The sequence below is a fragment of the Loxodonta africana genome, chromosome 9 (genome assembly GCF_030014295.1).
Source record: "Loxodonta africana isolate mLoxAfr1 chromosome 9, mLoxAfr1.hap2, whole genome shotgun sequence".
Taxonomy (NCBI): domain Eukaryota; kingdom Metazoa; phylum Chordata; class Mammalia; order Proboscidea; family Elephantidae; genus Loxodonta; species Loxodonta africana.
Window position 1 is genome coordinate 100,543,512 of NC_087350.1, and position 22,440 is coordinate 100,565,951.

Here is a 22,440-nt window from a genome sequence, read left to right on the forward strand (position 1 = left end):
TGATCAAGAACGTGTCCGACGTAAATGTAATGTCATTCCCCAAAGCATTGGGGAATTGTTTCCAAGAAGCAACATATATATATTATTTAGTAGTAATGTGCCACCGCCCTGTACCACTGAACTTGGGGAATGAGAGTACATTTATGTTAGACCTGTCTGTGATGGTCAGAGTAGCATAGATTGGAGATAACTGTCTTCCAGGTAGGGGCAGGTGTGGGCGTGGTGGGAGTCCCAGCTGATACTAGTCTACTAAAACCCAGGTGTGGAATGGAGTGGATATTCTTTCCATTGTGTCAGGACAAAAGGATGGTATTGTGGGAAGAACGCTAGAGCAGGTCAGGAAAGCTGGATTGTTGGTTCAAGTCTCCTACTCAAAATTTAGCCTCATGATGCTAGGCAAGAATTTCCTCATGTGCAAAGTAAAGAGGTAGCACTAGAAGGTCTCCAACCCACCTTCAGTTTCTTACATTCTACAATTCATAGTACTAATGACTTTAATCTGCACTGATTGATCTTGGTAGGGTGCATATAAAGTCCAATAAGCCTGTGATAAAGAGGCATCCATGACATAGAAGCATAAGTCATTGAAGGGGCAGATGATTCTTGCTGGGAATGGGGCGAGGGAAAGAAAGGGCAGGATAGGAAAGGTTTCACAGAGAGGTTTCCTTTGAGTTGGTCCTTCAAGGATGAGATTTTGTCAGAGAGGCAGAGGGGTTCAAAGCAGGTAAGATTTTGCAAGTAAGTTCAAAGCAGGTAAGATTTTGCAAGTAAGTTCAAAGCAGGTAAGATTTTGCAAGATAAGATTATGGCAGGTAGCTCTTTGTAGCTGGAGCATCAAAGGTCTTGGTAGAGATAATGTTGGAAAGGTAGGTAGGGTCCATATTGAGGGGAACTTCGGATGCCAGGCAAGGGAATTTATTATTTGTTCTCTTGGAGCTACTGCGGGCTTTTTGGGAAGGAGAGTGAAGCATTCCCAACCTTATTTTTTGGAAAGAATGTGTAAAGAGTAGATTAAAGTGAGTAAGGAAATTCTGCTGTCATTTCTTTAATGGCTGTCCTCATCTGTCAACGTATACCAGTTATTTTTGCATTTTTATTGATCCTTCTAGCATCATTCTCCTTTCTGTCATCATCACTGACCTGCCAAACTCAGTCAAATACTGTGTATGTTCATCTCCTGTGAGGTGATACAGAGTGCTTATCTCCCGTTAGCTTCTAAGGCAATGAAATCCAACCTTAAAAGAAAAAGAAAGTTAATGATTTAGAAATTAACTTTCCTTAGTTCTATATCTATGCTAGCCTAGGTAGTTGGAAAGTCAGGAAGAAATCTTACCTCCTCAGTGATTGTCACAATGATGTTAGTCTTAACTGGGGATTGCTTTCTCTTCAGTTTAAGAGACTAAGAAAAGAGCACTCACTGTATGGTGCCTTCATTTTCGCCTGCAGCACCTGCTCTGTTGCTGCTGCATTGACTGAAGGCAGGGCAGACACTAAGATCAGTCCTGGGGGATCCAAGCCCTGAGGGTTGTGCTTAGTTAGAATCCATCAGGCCCCTGGGCTAGACCTGTCAACCCTGGCTTTCATGTTTTCCTTTCCTTTTGCTACAGCTTTTTCTTCCAGCCTGTTCAGCGAGTGCACCAAGAGGTACTGTATGTGTGTGCCTGCATGCTTCTGCCAAACAGCTTTATCATCGGGCCGCTCCCTTCAAACCTGTGGCTGTCATGAGGCGGCTTGATGCAAGCTTTCTACACGCCCAACTAATTGAGAGTTGAAAGCCATCCTTCAGATTGGTGTGGCCCTTTTACTTACACTTGCTAGTTATTAGCCACCTTGGTGTCATTTAAATGGAGGCATTTTGAAAGCTTTACATTTCAAAATGTTTTACTGTACTCATCAAATGGCAGTCATCTCTGGGAAGCCAGACGTTTCAGCATGTTCTCATGCAAACGTTTATTTACCTGGTGATCTGCAGGGCCACAGACTTCAAAGCCACTTCCTCCAGATTATCTGCTGTTGAGTCCATCTGTCTTTTCTTATTATTTTTGGAAAGATGCTCATATTTTCCTAATTTTCCCTGTAAATTGTATCAGAGCAGATACAGTCACCATGATGCAGCATTGGGCTGAGCTAATCTCATTGATGTAAACATTGTTAAACAATTTGAAATGCAACTTTGGAAACAGTGTTTCTGAACCTGTTTAATAATGTTTAAAAATGCATCAATGAAATTAGCTTAGCCTGTGGCCTTTATTACATTATCTGTTCTCGGTTACCTAGGTTCTGTGTTTTATGTCTGCACTGGTTGTAAGTAACTGAAAAAAAAAAAAAGATCCCAGCTGAAGAGGGTGGCTTATCCCTAACCCATTTAATTTGATTTAGAATTGATAAACCTTGGAAAATACTTCCAGAATGCCATATCAGCTATTAAAATAATAGGAAATCTATTCAGGTCAGATTGGCATTACTATTTCAGTTGCCCTTTATAAAAAAAAAAAAAAAAATTTTTTTTTTTTTTTGCTCCATTGTTTTTCACCCCCAATCACACTATCGTGGATCCACTACTAAAATTCTGAGCTTTCCACCCTAAAATATAACATAAAACTTTAAATATGTTTTTACTAATTGTGATCTGCTAAAATTCAAGCTCTGTGCCTCTGCATTTTTTTTTTTTTTTGGTAATTTCAGAAGCAGTATTTAAGTGATGACATGCAGTAATTTGTTCATTCTTCTGTCAGTATAATTTACAAGGCAATGGCAGATAAACATAGCAATACAAGATTCATTTACGGTGACACAATGGCAGATACACAGAGCAGAACCTGCCTAGGAGATAAAGTGGACTGAGTGACTTATGCAGTAATTAGGGGATAATTGTCATTAACCTCACAAACAGTAGTTTACCCATATTGTTTAAAAGGCTCCAGGATGCGTAATGACAAGGTAATCTGTCAAAGCGCTAGGGGGAAATATTAATAAGATTTGTGCAAGCCTGGATAGAAAATATGCAGAAAGCGGCCACATTAAGCTAATTGGTGGATGAATATACACTTGTAAAAGTGCTTCTAATGGCACGTTTGCTGCTCTCCAAATGACTGCCGTTAATGTGGAGAAGTGGGCTGCTTAGAAAGTCAGGACTGCTGGGACAAGAGGGTATTAAGGCATGCAGACGCAGTTATTACCTTGTGCTCCGTAATGCATGCGTCCTCCTCTTACCCTTCTTTCTTTTGAATTTCTGAGATTTGTGTTATCATAACGTATATTGATCATTTACTCTGGTTATTCTGTTTTTGATCTTCTCTATTTGTTCAGTCAGCCACCAACCCCAAATCACCTGTTTTGTGGCCAAATAAAATGTGCAATATCTACATTGATAGCTGCTTATAAATATACCAAAATGCAAACCGTTACTGCATACGTGGATTTATAATTATGTGTGGGTACCTTTTATAGGAATACATTTAATCTGAGCAATCAAAGGAAAGTATATCCATCAACAGCCTTGTGTATGTGTTACAAGTAATAATGTGTAGTTCCCTGATGAATGCTAAAGCAGGAAATTAATCTTTGTGTTCTACTGCTATTCTTCTACCCAGAGAAGAACAAAGTTAAATCTCCCCATACATCTTTCTGTTCAATCACACACTGAGTCCTCAGTATGTTTTATGGAATGCTCAGTCCTCACCGTTTTATGGAATACTGCTTAGCAAATGTTTCGTCCCTTTCTCCCCCTGCTCCCTCATATCCTGATGAGTATGTTAAAGTTCCTTAGGGTTGTTCATTCATCTCCAGCTGTACAGTAATTCAAAGTATAATACATGAAATAGAATCATCCGTTCGAGCTTTGGAAACTCCAGTAACACACCAGTGTTGAGAATCTTCTTTGCACAGATACAAGTTCAAAGATTGTGAGTTGTGGCCTTGACTTGTTTCAGGGTTTTGGCACTTACCCGATGTGTGAAATTGCTCTTGTTTTGATTTTTTTTTTTTCCTTGCACCCGTTGTTGCTTTTTCTCAGAAATTGTGGGAAAGCAGATGAGGAAAAGCCAGGGTTTCTCGCATTTACATTAAAAAATGTAGAACTCCAACACAGACCTGGAGATGAATCGAGGCTTCCTGACAAACTCAGAGGCAGAACTTTGGTTATGGAAGGAGAGGTAAGCTAGAAAATGTAGATCTGAAAGCAAAAATGTCAGAAGGGGCTCTGGTGAGTTTTCTTTATCACAAAGCAAGCAAACTTATAGCCCTCCTAGGACCAGGACCTTATCTTTATGTCTTTAGTGGAAAAGATAACAAGACCACTGGCAGGGACTGTCATCTTCCTCCTGTTTCTAGAGTTTTCTCTGACGATTTCAAACTCTTCTTTTGCTGTCCTGAACCGTAAGATAATTTACCTCTAACATCTCAAACAAACAAATCTGTCTTGGAAGAAGTACAGCCAGAATGCTCTTTAGAAACGAGGATGGCAAGACTTCATCTTGCTGACTTTGGAAGTGTTATCAGGAGAAAGGACATCATGCTTGATAGAGGATTGGTGAAAAAGTGGACGACCCTCAATGACATGGATTGGCACAGTGGCTGCAACAACGGGCTCAAACATAGCAACAGTCATGAGGATGGCTCAGGACCAGGGAGTGTTTCATTCTGTCATACACAGGGTCACTGTAAGTTGGAACCAACTCAGTGGCACCCAACAACAACAACAACAGCATCTCAGTTAGTGATCGTCTTCAAGTGAATCACTTGTGTCTATTTAAAGGGTTAAGGGGAAGGCCTTGTATACAAATGCTGCTTTTTTTAGAACCTCAGCGATCTCTGGAATACTATATACGTTTATTTACATAGCTTTGTTGAGGTCCTAGATGCAGTGGAACCTGTGAGAGCCAGAACTTGATGAGATTGCCTTGTTTTTTCAGGTCTTGCAAGTTTTCCACTTTTGACAGGAGGTGCAGTCTTACCACTTTTCCATTGCTAATTTCAGTGGAAAATATTTGAGTGTTCCTTCTCTGACAGGTTTATGTCTTACACAGGTTCTGGTTTTTCACAGGTTTTACTGTATTTATTTTGCAGTGACTGAATCCTCAAGTTGGAGAATTTTCACAAACCCTACTAATGTGATTTGGGGAGTTTCCAAGGCCTCTTAGGGACTTCCTGGGTAGTGACCCTAGTTTTCAAGCAAAGTTTTCACTTGAAATGGTCATTGAATTGACCAGGAGTCAAAATTTATCCAGAAGAATTAGTACCTCTAATCATGCCACTGGTGGGCAGCCCCGGACGTAAACATCAAGTGAAGCGTCCAGAGAAAAAGGAGCGTACAGGAACTCTCAGATAAGGGCATACTTTCAGTCATATTTGAGTACACATATTCTGAAATTAAGATGGTTACAGTATTTGGTTAAAAGTAAAAATATCAGCCTAGGGTTTAAAACATTCTAATTAAAAGGTTTGTATATCCAGGTCCTAGCCATAGATTGTAGAATAATGGAATTCAGAGCTGGTTTAGTAAGAAAACAGAAGTTGGGTATTGGTGATCTGATGGCCGCTCAGCTGGTCGGTCGTTGGCAGAACCAGGATAGAATACAGGTGTCCTTCACCTTAATCTTACTTTCTTCTGAGTTGAGTGTAAGTTAAGTGTAATTAAAATTTCGAACTTTATTAAGATACAAATTATGTTTTAGCCTACAGATATGGAAATTATGTATTCTGTGCTTAAATTTATACTAAGTGGGTAGTTTTACATTAAAAGTTGATATGCTTTTTCTTTATGCTAGGAGTGTCAGATTTTTTTGGTCTTTAAAAGTTCCTCAGGTTTGATTTACTATGGTGTTAGGTAATTTGAAAAATACTTTTGAATCTTTGAAGTGCAATCCTGGACATTGCCAAAAGTAATTTACACCTCTGAATCTTTTTTCATATGGCAAACCAGGGCACCTGCTTTATTTATTTGCAAACAAATGCCCATTGAGGAAATACGAATGGCTGGTTTTAAGCTAGACAAGCTAAAATTCCTGGGTACAGAGAAGAACTCCTGACAAGCCTTTAATAAAGCTTAGCTGGGGCTTCTATGATTAAATATGTTGTAACCCCAGAGTGATCTATCATAATCACAGTTATTAAAATAAAAATGCTGTACAGACTGTTACTGAGGAAAAAAAGTAATAGTGCTATATGAATTATACATTCCTATCTGGTCCATAATCAAGAACATTCTAAAACAAAGTGATTTTTTTTATCAAAAGTCAAACAATATGTTTTTAAAATCACAAGAACTATTTAAAGCTAGTGCCCCACCATTCGGATAATGTCATCTTGGTTAGAGGTGATCATTTTGGGAGGGTTTATTGTTCAACTTATCATTAAGTTTTTTCTTTTAAAAGGTATGTTTTTCACTGGGAAAAGTATTTTCAATTATGGATCAGAAAAAGAAATTGTAGCAGTTTATATAGTGAAAAATATATCAGAGCCAGTACCTAGAAGTTACATATAATTATCATGTTGCTTCTAAGTAAAACTGCCCCATAGGGTTTCCAAGTAGCTACTGGTAGATTTGAACTGCCAACCTTTTGGTTAACAGCCGTAGCTCTTAACCACTGTGCCACCAAGGCTCCATTCAAGGGCCAGGTTCCCCAAATTTGCAGTTTCACCCAAGGAAAGGCATTTTTTGACTTTGTACTTTTTTTTTTCCCCCGCAAGTAATTTTATATACCTTGCCTCCTAAACCGCCATTCTCCAAGGTCAAGCTATTGTAAGACTGATTGCTATCGTAAGACTGATTTATAATGGGGTTAATGTACGGTAAGAGTGAGCCTAGAAAAGTAAAAGATTCTGTTTATGTGTATGTGTATACATACACGTGTGTACTAAGTAACTCTTAAAACATAAATCCTTCTGTGCTAGCTATATATAGAGAGAAGATTTCTGTGTTAGCATGTCAGCTAAGAAGGATTAATAAGGTTTCCACTCTTGGCAGAAAATTCTTTAATGCAAAATTTTCCGAGAGTTCCAACATTTTAATCAATGGTGGATATTCCTGTAGCATTCACTTCTCCTTGGAAAGGAAAAAAGGAGAAACAGAAAGCTACTTCAAAGCACAGTTTTTTTATAATCTGGACAAATTGCATTTCACATCAGCTTCCATCATCATAGCATGGTGGTATATACCTCATTCTGATATTTGCAAACTAATTTTATAACAGAGCCTTGAGTTTAGGAGGAAAGCATATTTGTTTTCCAAAATGGATGTCCACATGGGTAAATGTTAACAAGTAAAATCCAGGCTTCATTTTTATTTGGAAGTCGTTCTATCTCTCATTGCCCCATCCTGACAATCCTCCCTCATGAGAACACTGCTGTCCTAGAGAGGTGAAGTGGAAGCAAGAGTATGACTTGTCAGCGTTATGTTTAAAAGGGAAAGTGATGCTCTTGAGAAATTCTGCAAAGTGGAAATTTCCAAATCAGGGAAATTGAGTAGAATTTTCTTTACCCCAAAACAAATGTTGATTTTTAATTTTTTAAAATTTTTCGTGGAGTCTTATTTGAACCATTTGGTACAATCCCAGTGTGAATGAGTATGTTTCAGGCTGCCTACAGATATTACAGTTGTTTCAGCTGGCTTCCTAGAAACATTATCCTGAAATAGTGGAAAAGCACAATCACGTAAAAGGGCTTTGTGTGAACAGGGAATGGTATAATTTTGTTTACTTACACAACCAGACTGCTCCAATGTATATTGTATATGCTAGCGGTATGTCTCTCTCTCGTTTCTGCAAAGAAATATGTGTTTAAATGTAAATTTGCTAAAACAAATAAGCATGCCAAGTTACTTTCCCACATAATTTCAAGTGTTTCTCAGAAATTATCACATTGCTTGAAAAAATTTCCCTAAGTACTTCCCAGAATCTATTATTTTCAATAAGAATTTTTTTTGTTTTACCATTTTTATTCATCTCCCCTTCTTGCCTGCTTACACACATACGCACAAACACACAAATGTTGACCTGCGCACACTTAGAAATACCAAATAGTATAAATCAGAGAGATAAACATAATCTAACAGAAAAGGAAAAAACTTGGCTCTGGAGTAATGGAGACCACACAGATCAATTAAACTTTTTGGTTAAAAGAGAGTATAAAGTGGCTCGACTTTAAACTGGCAGTTTAATATTGAAATATCTGCTTGTTACATATGGAGCCAACTGAGTTTTGTAACAGTTACTGTTACCTGGCTTTCCTTGGGTGGTGCAGACAATTATGCGGAAAGGTTAGTGGTTTGAATCCACCTAGAGGCACTTCAGAAGAAGGGCCTGGTGATCTGCTTCCAAAACACCAGCCATCGAAAAGCCTACGGAGCACTGTTCTACTCTGACACACATGGGGTTGCCATGAGTCAGAATCGACTGGATGGCATCTGGAATTGACTTGGCAACTGGTTTAACAGGCAGCTAGAGGACTTAGAGTTTTATGACTTACATAACTTTTCTCTTTATTAAAACTGTGTATGGTGCTCAAGGGCTCTCTTCCACAAAAGGCCTCCCTCGAGCTCTGCTACTTTCAGCACTCAGCATCCAGCGCCATCTAACCCACAGGTGGTATCCATGAGTTCTCCATTTGTCTGCTCCATGAATTAAGTTGATGGAATGCCCCTGTTCCTATCATCTGAGCCAATGTTCCTGAGGTGACCCAGAAATTAGATGGTATATTTCCTAATTTCTGGGTCACATTCTGACACATGTCCACTTCACACGGAGGCCAGCATAAAGGCAAGTGGAGGCAAGCTAGGGCAGATTACCTGATTGCTTCTCTTCAGTGTCTCACAAAGTGTTTGTGAAGGTACGTGCACGTGGTACATGCCTACACTGTACTCACCTGTAGTAGTCTTCAAATTCTTATGATTATATAACTGGCAGTAAAAATATATGAGCTTTGGCTTTGAAATAATGTGAAGCTCTTTCTAAATTAATAATATACTATTCTCAATCCATATATAGGGTAGCAGCAAAAAAAAAAAAAATTGTCTTTTTAAGTAGAATAGAAATTCTGATGTTTACTCCCTGTATCAGAAAGGATTGTTGTACACACCCTACTGCTAGGAGAGAATGGGAATGTGTATATTGTATTCTGGTCTCAATAGAATGCAGGAGACAAGAAGTAAGAGGGCCTGTATATAGGGAAAGTTGTGAATGTCCAGTTGTGAGTGTGAGATTTCTTGCAACTTACATGATTTCATTTGTTTTAATCAATTTCTTTGATGTTACTTTACAAACAGGAAAATTCATCCATCTTAAATGCACAGTCTATACAGTCGTATAAACATCAACACAATCATGATGATATAGAATATATCTATCACCTCAGAAAGTTCCCTAATCCTGTTCTAAAGCAAATCCCCTCCCCTCACGTTCAGCCTCTGGCAACCACTTACCTGCTCTGTGTTCCCGCATTTTACCTTGTCCAGAATGTCATACGATTGGAATTGTAGAGTATGTAGTGTTTTGTGTTTGGCTTCTTTCATTCTTAGCATAATGTTTTTAAGGCTCATCCATGTTGTAGTGTGTATCAATAGTTCATTCCTTTTCATTGCCGAGTAGTATTACAAGTCAAAAATTGATCTGACAGCACCCAACAACAGTATTCCATATTGTAGATATAGCCCACAAATTGTTTATCTTCAAGGATTAAACATCTAGAACAGCTGATAAAATTCGTCATTTAAGTTTTACATAACGTTGCTTCATCAATTTTTAACTCAACAACTACTGTTAAATTTTACCTGTTAGAGTGCCAAGCTGGGTAGGCTTGAAATTTGGTAATTTTTGTATGTTCTAACTGGTCCATTTCTCTTGCCTTGATATTTGAATTAATTGTGAAGGAAAAAGAATAGAAAATTTAAATGGGAAAATGGTCACAAAAGTAAATTGCCAGTGGGTTATGATGGAATAATTTTGTATGATATGAATTCAAAAAGTGTGCTTCACAAACGTCTAATTTTATTCTAAGATGGTTAGAAAATCCTTAGAGCTCTGTTGTTTAAAAAATCAAATGATATCAGAGGGGAAATATTTTTAGGTTTTAGCCCATCATTTTAGAATTTTCCTTTAAATTATGCCTTAAGTTTGACTGGCAAGAAGTTCATGTACTATAATAGAAAAGTAAATTATTCTGTGCCTATCTGCTACAGTTATAATGTTTGCTTATTTCTTAATAATATGAATACTGCTGGAGCAGACAGGCCCTAGATCTGTGCTCTGTTCAGTGTTCCTTTCTCATTTCCATTCACAGCCAGAAAGAAAACCATTATTTCCCCTCCATGATGTGGCGTGGTTAGTGGCCTCCACCAACACAGGTGGGCTTATTTCTTGGACTGATGATTCTCTGGTCACCTGATAATCTAGTTATCCCCAAGTCTCTAATTTGGTCTGACTTCCATCTCTTTATATCCTTCCCTTCTCTACTGTACTATTACTGTCTACCAAATAAAATAACCAATGAACCTTATTTTACTTTGATTGTTGAACTATGAGCCATATAAGGTATTTTGATATAAAGAAAGGGCTCAAATGAAAGCATTTAAACCATGGCTTCAAACCAGTTCATTCCAGTTCAAACCTGTGCTGAGAAGTTGGATTTCTGCCCCAGATAATACTGAATCAGAACCTGCATTTTAACAAGAACCCCAGGGGATTTTTACTTACGATAAATTTTGAAAAACCACCCCTTTACCAGTGGTTCTTACCTGGAGAGTTGTTCAAAGCTCTGATTTAAACTATGACAGTTTAGCTACTACAAAAAGTTTTAAAAATCTCTCTGTAGAGCCATGTAGAAACTGGGTGCCAGATTTCTCCTTAGTATAATCGCCAGTTCCAGCAAAAGAGAAATCTGTTTATTTAAAATGATTAGATATAGGTGTTTTAAGTGTTCTATACTTTTTCTGAACCCAGTGAGACTGCCTTATAAGTTTGGATTCTTTGATGTTACTCATCTTTTAATTAAGAGTATAGCTAGTTATTTTCACAGGAAATCAATATTTTTTATAATAATACTTTGCATTTCAATTAACAGGGCAAATCTTGATTCTCGTTTCATAAATAATGTTTCCCAACCTGAAGAGCTAAAGGTCACTGAACTCTGGTTACAAATAGCAAAGCCTGAGGAATTGACAGACCAACTGCAAAATCACACAAGAGTGGCAAGAACACAGTTATATATTCTAATGTTAACTTATTAATTCATTCACAAGACCAGTGCCCCAGTATGGATTGGTTAACAGTCAGGATCTTCATACTAGCTTCATAGACTGAATTTTGTGAATGCTTATTCTGCGATAATACCTTGTTCTTTTTATGGCCCTCATTCACCACATAGTCTGTTCGACCATGGCAAGGGGGCCTAGACTATAGATCTGTACATCACAAGCTATCTGTGGGGAGGGATCAGTTTTTGTCCCTTATCAGTCTTGGGCCAAAATTTAAGTTAAATACAATAAAAATAATTTGGTTGTTCCAGCAGTGTCAAATTGCTATAAAAGTTTCTAAATGGTTACTCTCTGCAGACTGGTTTAAAAAAAATATAAAGTCCCCAGACTGACACTGGTCCACTGTGAATATCATATAGACCACTCACAGAAATTACTGCCTTAACAGAAGAGTCTTTGGCCATTGTTTGAGAATCACTGTACCAGAAAATCTGTTGCTGACGAGTCGATTCCAACTCATAGTAACCCTGTAGGACAGAGAGAACTGCCCCATAGGGTTTCCAGGGAGCGGCTGGTGGATTAGAACTGCTGACCTTTTGGTTAGCAGCTGAGCTCTTAACAAGTGCGCCACCAGGGCTCTATCACTGCACCAGGCCATGCTTATTTTGATTACAAAGGTCTTCAGAAAAAAGAACCTGGACTCCTTTTTCCCTTTTGATGGTTTCTGACTCCCTTCAGTCAGTTTATCCAAGGAGACGCTAAAGCTGATACTGATACCATTCTTATTATTGAGCTTGCAGACTTAGGTTGCATGAGAAAATCAACTTTGTTGCTTGCTCCAGTTTCTCCACTTGTAAGGCTGATGGTATTAGAAAATCTTGATCGAGTGTGAATGCTGGTTTCTTTGGAAAGAACTTCTGTGGCACCTAATAAGAGCTGCATTCAGATGGCGCCCTGTCAGGGTGACTCCAGACTGAGTGCACAGTGTAGATACTTGTTTTGTTCCCAGATGCATTTGTTTGGAAAGATGTTATATTGTATTTACATGTAATTATAAATTGCTGCTTCTGTTACCACTCTCTTTTGTGATTAAAGCTACCAGCAAAGTTCTAAATCTTGCTTACCTGGACCTCTTCCACCAGAATTTAAGTGCTTTATCGTTCATAGTAGTCTCCATTTTAGCAGAGACAACTAACTACTCAGGAGTAAAAGAGGGTCTGAAAGGCAGTGGTTTTAGTAATAGCAGCCGGCATTGTGGCGGGCCAGGAGAAAAGAGAAACCATATGGGTCTGCTGTGTACCATGGGGAGAAGGAGGACAGGAGGGTGATGGAAATGAGATGCCTCAGGTGGGTTTGATCAACTGCTATGCTTTCTAAGGCATATTTTAATACCAGAGGCTTCCAGCTGTGTAAGTACAGCATGGACACACAGATTAGGTGCGGGCTACCTGGGAAGAACCTGGGAAAGATGAGACTGCTCAGATTGGAGTAGGGAGGGGTACAGCCTGAGCAGCAATCCATAATCAAGGGATTTGGTAGTAAAAGAAAGATGGTGTAGAAAAGAACAATAAATACAGTGCTTTAGAGACCAGCCCTGTGGAGTTCCTTACTGTCACAAACTCAGTGTGCTCACCTGGTAAATGGCATCACAAGATATCAGTCACTGCAGGTACCATGGAGACAATTCTGACTTGAACCCAGAATATCTGGGTTCAAGTCCTAGACCCTAGATGAGCATCTTGGTAACCTTAATGAGCCACCTTACCTTTCTTTGCCTTTAGTTTCTCATCAGTTAAACATTTGCTGACCTCTGGAAGCTAGTAGGAGGTTCAAATGAGATTATATAAAATTGCAATTTATTTCTCTGTTTACCCAAAACACCAATATACCCTTCTTCCTCTCCCTGTCCCCCAGCCCACTTCCCTCATTCAAAAAAAAGAGGGGGAGTAGTGGGGACGTAAGGGGGACCAGTTGCTATTAGTGATTTTTTTTTTTTTTAATGGCCATTGCAGGATCATTTGGAGTCAGCATGTACCCACATTATATGACTTTTGAGCAGAGAGCCGGATGAGAGTATTTGAGCAGAAGAAAAACTTTATCCACCGCAGTGGGGGAGGGGCATCTGTTTGGCATTTTACGTAGGGATGAACACCCACATGCAAGTTATACTTAAATGTATGCTGATATATTCTTGTTTTTGTTAATCGCTATCTAGTAGATTCCGACTCGTGGTGACCCCAGTTGTACAGAGTAGAACCACTCCATAGGGTTTTCAAAGCTGTGACCTTTTGGAAGCAGATCACCAGGATATAGTGATATACTGTATATAAAATGATAGAGTCCTAAGACGTAAAGTCTTATAAGGAATAGTGAGCACTTAACTGTCAGCTTTTTAAAAAATAATATAAAGACAAGCATCTCCTTATAATCAAACCAACTGTCATGATTCAGACCATACAATCCATTTGTGGTTCGGAGAGAATCTTATATCCAAAGGCTGAGGAGAGCTTTCCACTAGAGAGCATTTTTTGGTTCAAAAGTAGCATGGCTTCCTTATGTCCCTTACCCTGCTTCCCCTAGTGTAACGTCTTATGTAACCATAGTACAATTGATGAAACTAGGAAATTAAGATTGACACAATACTACTCCAATACTACTAACTAATCTTCAGACTTTATTCAAATTTTACTATTTTTCCCACCCATGTCCCTGGTCTGGTATTTTCAGGATTTCACATTTATTTCTCGTATCATTTTAGTTCCCACCACTCTCGAACAATGCTTGTTAGCTCTTTTTGTTTGTTTGTTTTTGTTCCTTCTTTCTTTTTTTGGTTCATCTTTCCTGACTTTTACACTTTGAAGTATACTGGCCACTATTTTGTAGACTGCCCCTCAATTTTGGTTTGCCTGATGTTTCCTCATGGTTAGATTGAGGTTATAAATTTCCTTCAAAAATACCACAAAGTGATGGTGTGTCTTTCCCAACGCATCATATCAGGAGGTACATGATGTCAACATGACTTATTGCTTGTGATTTTAACTTTGATCACTTGGTTAAGGTGGCATCTGCTTGGTTTTTCCACTGTGAGGTTATGATGTTTCCCTTTATAATGAATACGTACCTTGTCAGTTTGTTTTTAAGAAGGTGTTATGCTTTCTTAAATTGATGGCCAGGGTGGGTGCAAGTGTAGTTCACAGAGGGTTGCTAAGTATCCTGTCCTGCTGGTTGAAATGGTGCCCTAGAAAATGATAGAGTCATTATTTAAGTGCTTGACTAGATTGCTCTCAATCCATGCTGAAATGGATTGCCTGACATTTCATTGTAGGATTTCTAAGTCCTACCTCCAGGCAAATCTCATAGTTGCTAGCAAAAAATGAAAGTGTGAAGTGCTTTTTAATGTATATTTAACAACACATAGTCTGGTGATTACTGATGTGTATTCCCTGTGGACCCTCTTTGCTATCAGAGGAAGATGTTAAAGAGACAACATTTTTACACATTATTCTATCTAAATCCATCACATGTTTACTTTCTAAATATCTATAACTGTGATTTATAACAAGATCGTAAAAACCCTAATACTTTAAGTCTAAATCAAACTTTGAATCATAGGATTGCAATCAATTTTCAGGAAAAGTACAATTTTCTTAAGCAATTTTTACCCTTTTCTACCATATGAAATTGCCTACTATTAAATGATACTAAAATACAACCATTTAAACAAAAAAGAAGGAAAAATACAGCTTAGTAATGGGGGTTGGGGGTAATACTACTTTATTCATCTTTTGATTCAGAAATTTACATACCTCCTATTTAAAGGAATTTTCTTCGTTGAATCCAGTGTCATGTTTCCGCTTGTGTTGAAGAAGTAAATTTTGCAAAATGTACTTAATTCCTTCCCACGGTGTCACTATTTAATAAGGATTAAGGTACCATTTTTTGCATTTATAGTGGGTTGCACAGCAAGAGTTCACGTCTTATACTAATATATGCTAAATAGTTGCATAGTACATAGATCACTTTTGTTAAAATAGCAGTATTGAAGGCATTTTAGATCACAGAGCCCCAGTGGTCTAAATTTTGTTTGCTTTGACATTATTAAACTCAAACTCAATCTGTTTCTCTAACTGTGACTCTAATTACTATATTTGCATGGCAGAAAAGTTTGCTTTGTGAGGCGACTTTTATTAACAGCGCTTGCATGTTGTTTTCTGCTCTTGTGCTCGGTGTTTCATGAGCAGACAAAGCACCTTCAATTGCATTGAGTAATTATGCACAATCAATAAGTTTTTGTGTTTGTCTTTGTTGTTTCTTTGATGTGGCCTTTAGGATGCTGCCGGCAAGGTGCTGGACCGCTGGGCCATCATGTCTCGAGAAGAGGAAATTATCACCCTTCAGCAGTTTCTGCGGTTTGGAGAAACCAAATCCATTGTGGAGCTGATGGCAATTCAGGAGAAAGAAGGGCAGGCTGTGGCTGTACCATCTTCAAAGACAGACTCGGATATAAGGACTTTCATTGAGAGCAATAATCGCACCAGGAGTCCCAGCCTCCTTGCTCACCTAGAGAACAGCAACCCTTCCAGCATTCATCACTTTGAAAACATCCCTAACAGCCTTGCATTTCTGCTTCCATTCCAGTACATAAACCCAGTCTCAGCTCCATTGCTAGGGTTGCCTCCAAATGGCCTTCTGTTAGAGCAGCCAGGGCTGAGGCTGCGGGAACCAAGCCTCTCAACCCAGAATGAATATAATGAGAGCAGCGAATCCGAAGTGTCTCCCACACCTTATAAGAATGATCAAACACCCAACAGAAATGCCCTGACCAGCATTACTAATGTGGAACCCAAAACCGAGCCAGCCTGTGTGTCCCCCATTCAGAATTCTGCCCCTGTCAGTGATCTAACCAAAACTGAACACCCCAAAAGCTCATTTCGGATTCACCGAATGAGAAGGATGGGGTCAGCCTCTCGAAAAGGAAGGGTCTTCTGCAATGCATGTGGCAAGACATTCTATGACAAAGGTACTCTCAAAATCCATTATAATGCCGTTCACCTGAAGATCAAACATCGATGCACCATTGAAGGTTGCAACATGGTCTTTAGTTCCCTGCGAAGCCGCAATCGCCACAGTGCAAACCCCAACCCTCGCCTTCACATGCCTATGCTAAGAAATAACCGAGACAAAGATTTAATTCGGGCAACATCAGGAGCTGCCACCCCGGTCATAGCAAGTATAAAATCAAATCTCACACTCACAAGCCCTGGCCGGCCCCCAATGGGTTTTACCACTCCCCCACTAGATCCTGTCTTACAGAATCCTCTCCCTAGTCAGCTGGTATTTTCTGGGCTAAAGACTGTCCAGCCAGTTCCTCCATTTTATAGAAGTTTACTCACTCCAGGGGAAATGGTGAGTCCTCCAACCTCCCTCCCAACCAGTCCCATCATTCCAAGCAGTGGTACCATGGAGCAGCACCCTCCACCACCCTCTGAGCCAACAGCGCCAGCAGTGATGATGGTCACCCATGAGCCTAGTGCCGACCTGGCCCCCAAGAAGAAGCCCAGGAAATCGAGCATGCCTGTTAAGATTGAGAAGGAGATTATTGACACCGCTGATGAGTTTGATGATGAAGATGATGACCCCAATGATGGCGGAGCTGTGGTCAACGACATGAGCCATGACAATCATTGCCACTCCCAAGAGGAGATGAGCCCAGGGATGTCTGTGAAGGACTTTTCTAAGCATAACAGGACCCGGTGCATTTCAAGGACTGAAATAAGAAGGGCTGACAGTATGACTTCTGAGGACCAAGAGCCTGAGCGGGACTATGAGAATGAGTCCGAGTCTTCAGAGCCCAAATTAGGTGATGAATCCATGGAAGGGGATGAGCACCTTCATAGCGAAGTGAGCGAAAAAGTCTTGATGAACAGTGAGAGGCCTGATGAGAACCACAGTGAGCCCTCTCACCAGGACATCATCAAGGTGAAGGAAGAATTTACAGACCCCACCTATGACATGTTTTACATGAGCCAGTACGGACTGTACAATGGTGGTGGGGCCAGCATGGCTGCCCTGCATGAAAGTTTTGCATCATCTCTGAATTACGGCAGCCCCCAAAAATTCTCCCCAGAAGGTGACCTGTGTTCTAGCCCAGACCCCAAAATCTGTTATGTGTGCAAGAAGAGTTTCAAAAGCTCCTACAGCGTAAAGCTTCACTACAGGAACGTTCATTTAAAAGAGATGCATGTCTGCACGGTGGCTGGCTGCAATGCTGCCTTCCCCTCTCGCCGAAGCAGAGACAGGTCAGTAAATCTCCATTGGCTGCTACTGCTGGGGGTGGAGGGTAACAGTGTCAGTCATGTTGAACTAAACATTAAAAAGCATAACATAAATGTTTTTGACGCACTGTAGAGATTGTCCACAGTGACCACATGATAACCAAGCTGCCATGCTCATGAAGGATTGTTGCAGTTGGTGCTTGTTATGATTAAGCATGCAGAATCATATGCCATCTTACCCAGTAATGCACGCCATTTTTCTCTGTGTGCTGTGTATGTGTGTGTATGTGTTTCCATGCATCTAGGTGTGCGTAAGTTAACTATTACACTGTTCCCTGCTTCCCCATGAACCTTCACTTAGAAGCCGCAGCTTCTGTGATATATATATATATATATATATTTCTGCTTTGCCATGTGGCTTTTTTAATTAAATCAATATATTATCTTCATACACACATATTTATCCAATATAGAAACAGAAATTTACGGATGGAAAGAACCATAGGTCCAGGACATCGAGACAGCCTGCATCTCCGTAGGTATAACCAGAAATGTTGTCATTCCTTACATGAGTATTTAGTGTGTCCTTGAATTCTTTAAGACTGATGAAAATATCAGAAGAAAATGGAACCAAAGAAATTGTTGATGTGGGGAAATGGTGTGGTGGCATGGGTTTCTTTATTTTTACTTCACAATGTCTTTGGGCACATCCCTAAAATATAGTCTACCCTGGGAATTATGCACAGAAGGGGAGGCATACATATACTTCTAGTATCAGTTAGAACATAATATGTCCAGCCCTCAGGTGACATCACACCCTAGCTATATAGCTACAGCTCAGAAATAGGCTTAAATAGAAGCAGCTGGTTCTCAACCTACAATGTTCTTTTTTAATCCTAAAGAAAATGTAATGTGTCATGGTGGTCAGCTGGGGAGTAACATAGTTATCCTACACTTGAGGTAAGCTGTGAGTACACCATTCACATAATACACCAGCCCAACTAACGTACACACCAGTTAGTTCTTCCTCCTGTATCAGATGTGGTTTTCTTGATTCTACATTGTCATTTTTAGAGTAAAATTTATTACATGGTAAAAAATCAATATGCATAAGAAATAAACAACTCAAATTTCCAAATAGCCACTGCTTAATTCCTAGTGCTTATCTCTTAGGTACAGTTTTTGACAAAGTAACCTATAATAAAAGTGCCACTAAGAAGTAGTGACCTGTCCCTAGAATACTCTTTTATCTTTATATTTGAAAAATCAACTCCTTTTAAAAACAAAAGTTAAATATATGTACAAGCAGTCCCTGGGTTACAACTGTTCCTGTCTTTAAATTGAATTTTTACCTAAGTCGAAACAGTTAGGTACAGTTAATGTTTGTCTTAGCATTTGGTATATATCTCTCTATGCATAAAAAACATTAAATACTTCCAGATACACTAAAACATCTTTAACATAATAATAATAATGTTTTGATGCACATCACAAGGTAGCACCTGTTTGTTATTACAAACCATTGTATGTGCCTCGAATTTTTAATAGGCTTTACAGGATTGGTTCATAATTATGGGTTGCACGTAAGTCAGGCATTTGAAACCTGAAGACTGCCTGTGTGTGTGTATGTGTGTGTGTGTGTGTGTATTTTTCTTTTCTATGAAATAAAAAAGTCCCAATCCATGAAAAGCAAAATTTCTAAGAAAAATAAATCGCTTTCTTGGTACAATTCAAAACATGCTGTGAAAAGAAATCTATCTTTAAGATTTTCCCAACCCCAACCAGTTTACCTTATTCTGTAAAAATGTTCTGTGGTCATAAAGTTCTTTTCAGTTCAGAATTACCATTGACAGTCCCAGCATATGTCAGATAAGATAGCTGTACTTTGAATAATAAAATATAATACTATACTCAGCCCCTCCAACCTTTGTGAGTACTTCTCATTCTTTTTAATTTGACAGTAGTGCACTAGCAATAATGAGGTTAATGCGTTGAATTTTTTTTTAAACAAAAATAAAAGACTCACGAAATCTGCATAAAATATTTATGGAAATGGAGTGTCTGAAGACAAGCCAAAATTTAAGCTTATTTGCATGGATTCCTATCACAGTTTTAGTTGGTTTGCTGAAAATATTGCAAGTCATAACAATGGAATAAGTAGCTGCGGGACCAAGATGCTACTCACCCAAAACTCGGCACTTTTGTTTATGTCAAACCACTAGAAAACACAAGTGCTTGTGTTTTTATGTCCTCAAACATGAGGAGATAGTGTTGAGAGGGTGGCTTGTCAGAGAAAAAAAAATCCATTGATAGCACGGGAATATTTTGATCCCCATTTTTATTCTAAGAATTGGTAGCTTGGCAGTGACCAGCCATTTAGAAGTTTACACCGGTGTCTAGGACAACTAGTATATTCTGATAGGAAGAATAGTGCAGATATTCTCTGTATTCAGTAACACAGGAAGCAGAACAAACCTAAGAAAACAGTTGATACATTTCACTTGGATGAACATTACATCACACGTAATTTTTTATTTTTGGAGTTTAATCCCACATGGCAAAGGAAAAAAAGCAAATTGAAAAGTAAAGAGTTGTAGAATGCATTTTTTCTATTCTCACCTGAAATTTTGCCCTTTTAAAACACAAATTATAAGACATATCTTTTTAATGCTAAAAATTTGATTCCAGGTTTAAAACTTTGACTTAAGATTTTTTTTTTTTTTAATTTTAAGAAGAGAAACGTTCATCCTTGTGGAATCTGTGACTTGAATTAATACATATTACAAATTTAGCTACCACCAAAGAGCCAGAAATAGTCATGCATTGGGCTACTAGCCTTTTTATGTATCTCAGCAGAGTGGACTCTGACATGTAATTGAACTCCTATTTCAGTCTTTTATCATTATTTCATCAACTAATGTGGACCTCTAGTTTAATCTCCATATTCACAAAGCCTCCTGGGTCACATCTCTGATTTTCCCTGAAGACTTATCTTTATCAGTCGTGAGAAGTTTATGTCTCTGCTTTTTTCCCCGTTGATTCACTGTGAAGCTAAGACATGTTTTCTTACCTTTGTCTGAGCCAACAGACCTTCCCAAACAGAAACCCTCCTTTGCCTTTAATCCTGCTGTCCTCGGGTCCATTTCTTTCCTCTCCCCAGAGCATCAGTTCATCCATCCTTGACTCCACAGCGTCTTCTTTGTGCAAATAAAGCATTAGAGGGGATTTTGAGTGGGGCCTGGAGCATGCAAGGCTACAGGCTTCCTAGGATGCCTGTGATAGAAGTAGCAGAATAGCCCTCTTCCTTTTTATAGAAAGAGCCCTCATCATTGTGCTTACAGTACCCTGCAGGAACGGTACACAGGCCTTGCTGCAATTTTTCCAAGTTGTTATACATGAACAGTTTGCATTTTTGGTCTCCAGATAGGCATATTGGTAAGACGGAAGAAGAAATAGATTAAAGACAGTGTTTTAGATTTGGCAGTTAGTTAGCAAAGACTCCCAGACCTTTGCTTCCGGCCTTTCTAGATTGTATAAGCTCACGATGAAGCCTGTTGGAAAAGTAAGAGTGTTCTTTGTCTGATGTCAAAGAAATGAAGCAGAGAAGTAGTGGGCACATGTGAGGGGTTGTTTGGGCTGAGGTATTCCAAGCAGAGTGTCAAAGTTATCCTTTTCTACATAGTTGTGAGTGTGAGTTTAATAAATTCAAAAGCAAAGAAGACCATTCTATGCTAATGTCAAGGAGCAGGCTAACATACAAAGTTCAGTTCATTCCATTCGTTAGGTATCTGGTAGAATATTTCTTATTCTGAGTTAATGGAAGTGAAGTAGGAATTATTTTCTCTCTAAAGAATTATGGTTCTATAAGGCGGTTGCTGGAGCCCAGGTGGCACACTTGTTAAGAGCTCAGCTGCTAACCAAAAGGTTGGCAGTTTGAATCCACCAGCCCCCCCTTAGAAAACCTATGGGGCAGATCTACTCTGTCCTATAGGGTTGATATGAATCTGAATCGACTCAACAGCAGCAAGTTTTTTTGGTTTGGAAGGCAGTTGCTAAAGTGTTCAAGCCTGTGCCAGTAACTCCTTATAGTATTAGACCTGAAGGTCTCTAACCATCCTTCCTTCCTCTTTCCTTGTCCCCTGATTTTCTGTTACTGAAATGCTGATCTGTCAGGGAGGAAGAGACTGGCCTGGATCACCTAGTAACATCTCCAGTCCTCAGTTTTGAAATACACGTACGAAATGCTCCCTGGGAAGAAGAAATTCAAAATAACTGACCTGGAACCTACAGCCTTCATAAAGGAAATTTTCTTGAAGGCAGTATCATAATCAGAATTAGCTGGGCTTAGTTTACCTTTGGGAATCCCTGGGTGGTGCAAATGGTTAACTTGCCCAGCTGCTAACCGAAAGATTGGAGGTTTGAGTCCACCCAGAGACCCCTCAGAAGAAAAACCTGGCAGTCTACTTTCAAAAAATCCAGCCACTAAAAACCCTGTGGAGCACAGTACTACTCTGACGCACATGGGGTCACCATGAGGTGGGGTCACCTCGCAGCAACTGGCTTAGTTTACCTTTGGATATTTCTCATCCTCTGACTTGATTTTTTTATTCCAAGAGGGCTAAGTGGCCATGGATCACCTATTTTTGATGGAGGCCCATTCATAAATTATACTTGTGTTTCATTCAGAAAAAAAAAAAAAAAACTACCCCTCTTTCCTCTTGCCTAACATCCCTTATCATTTGGCGATATGTTAAAGTCTATTATATCTACTTCAGTAATTGACATTTTTAAAGCTACCTCAACCATAATGAAGACTTTATACCCAGAAACTGGATGATTTTCATGGAAAGAAGTATTTGTTTCTCTGTTTTTCATCCTAAATGAGCTTCCCTGTCTTTGTTCCTTTCTTCTCTAGAAATGGTGACCACTAATTGCCGTGGTTTGTTTTAAATTTTATCAGAAAGGTAAGCATATGTG

General features: G+C 39.1%; 1 protein-coding gene across 6 annotated transcripts in view; it reads left to right on the plus strand.

The window, feature by feature from the left end:
- The window catches only part of BNC2 (basonuclin zinc finger protein 2), a 481,109-nt gene that overhangs the window by 443,646 nt on the left and 15,023 nt on the right, over positions 1 to 22,440 (plus strand). For 3 of the 6 annotated variants that reach the window (XM_010587927.2, XM_010587928.2, XM_064290466.1), the window contains one exon: positions 15,518 to 17,487. In XM_010587927.2, coding sequence (XP_010586229.1) covers positions 15,518 to 17,487 — 1,970 coding nt within the window. Of the gene's footprint in view, positions 1 to 15,517; positions 17,488 to 17,936; positions 18,003 to 22,440 lie in introns of all 6 variants that reach the window. The other 3 variants (XM_023545245.2, XM_064290465.1, XM_064290464.1) reach the window with 2 other exon arrangements.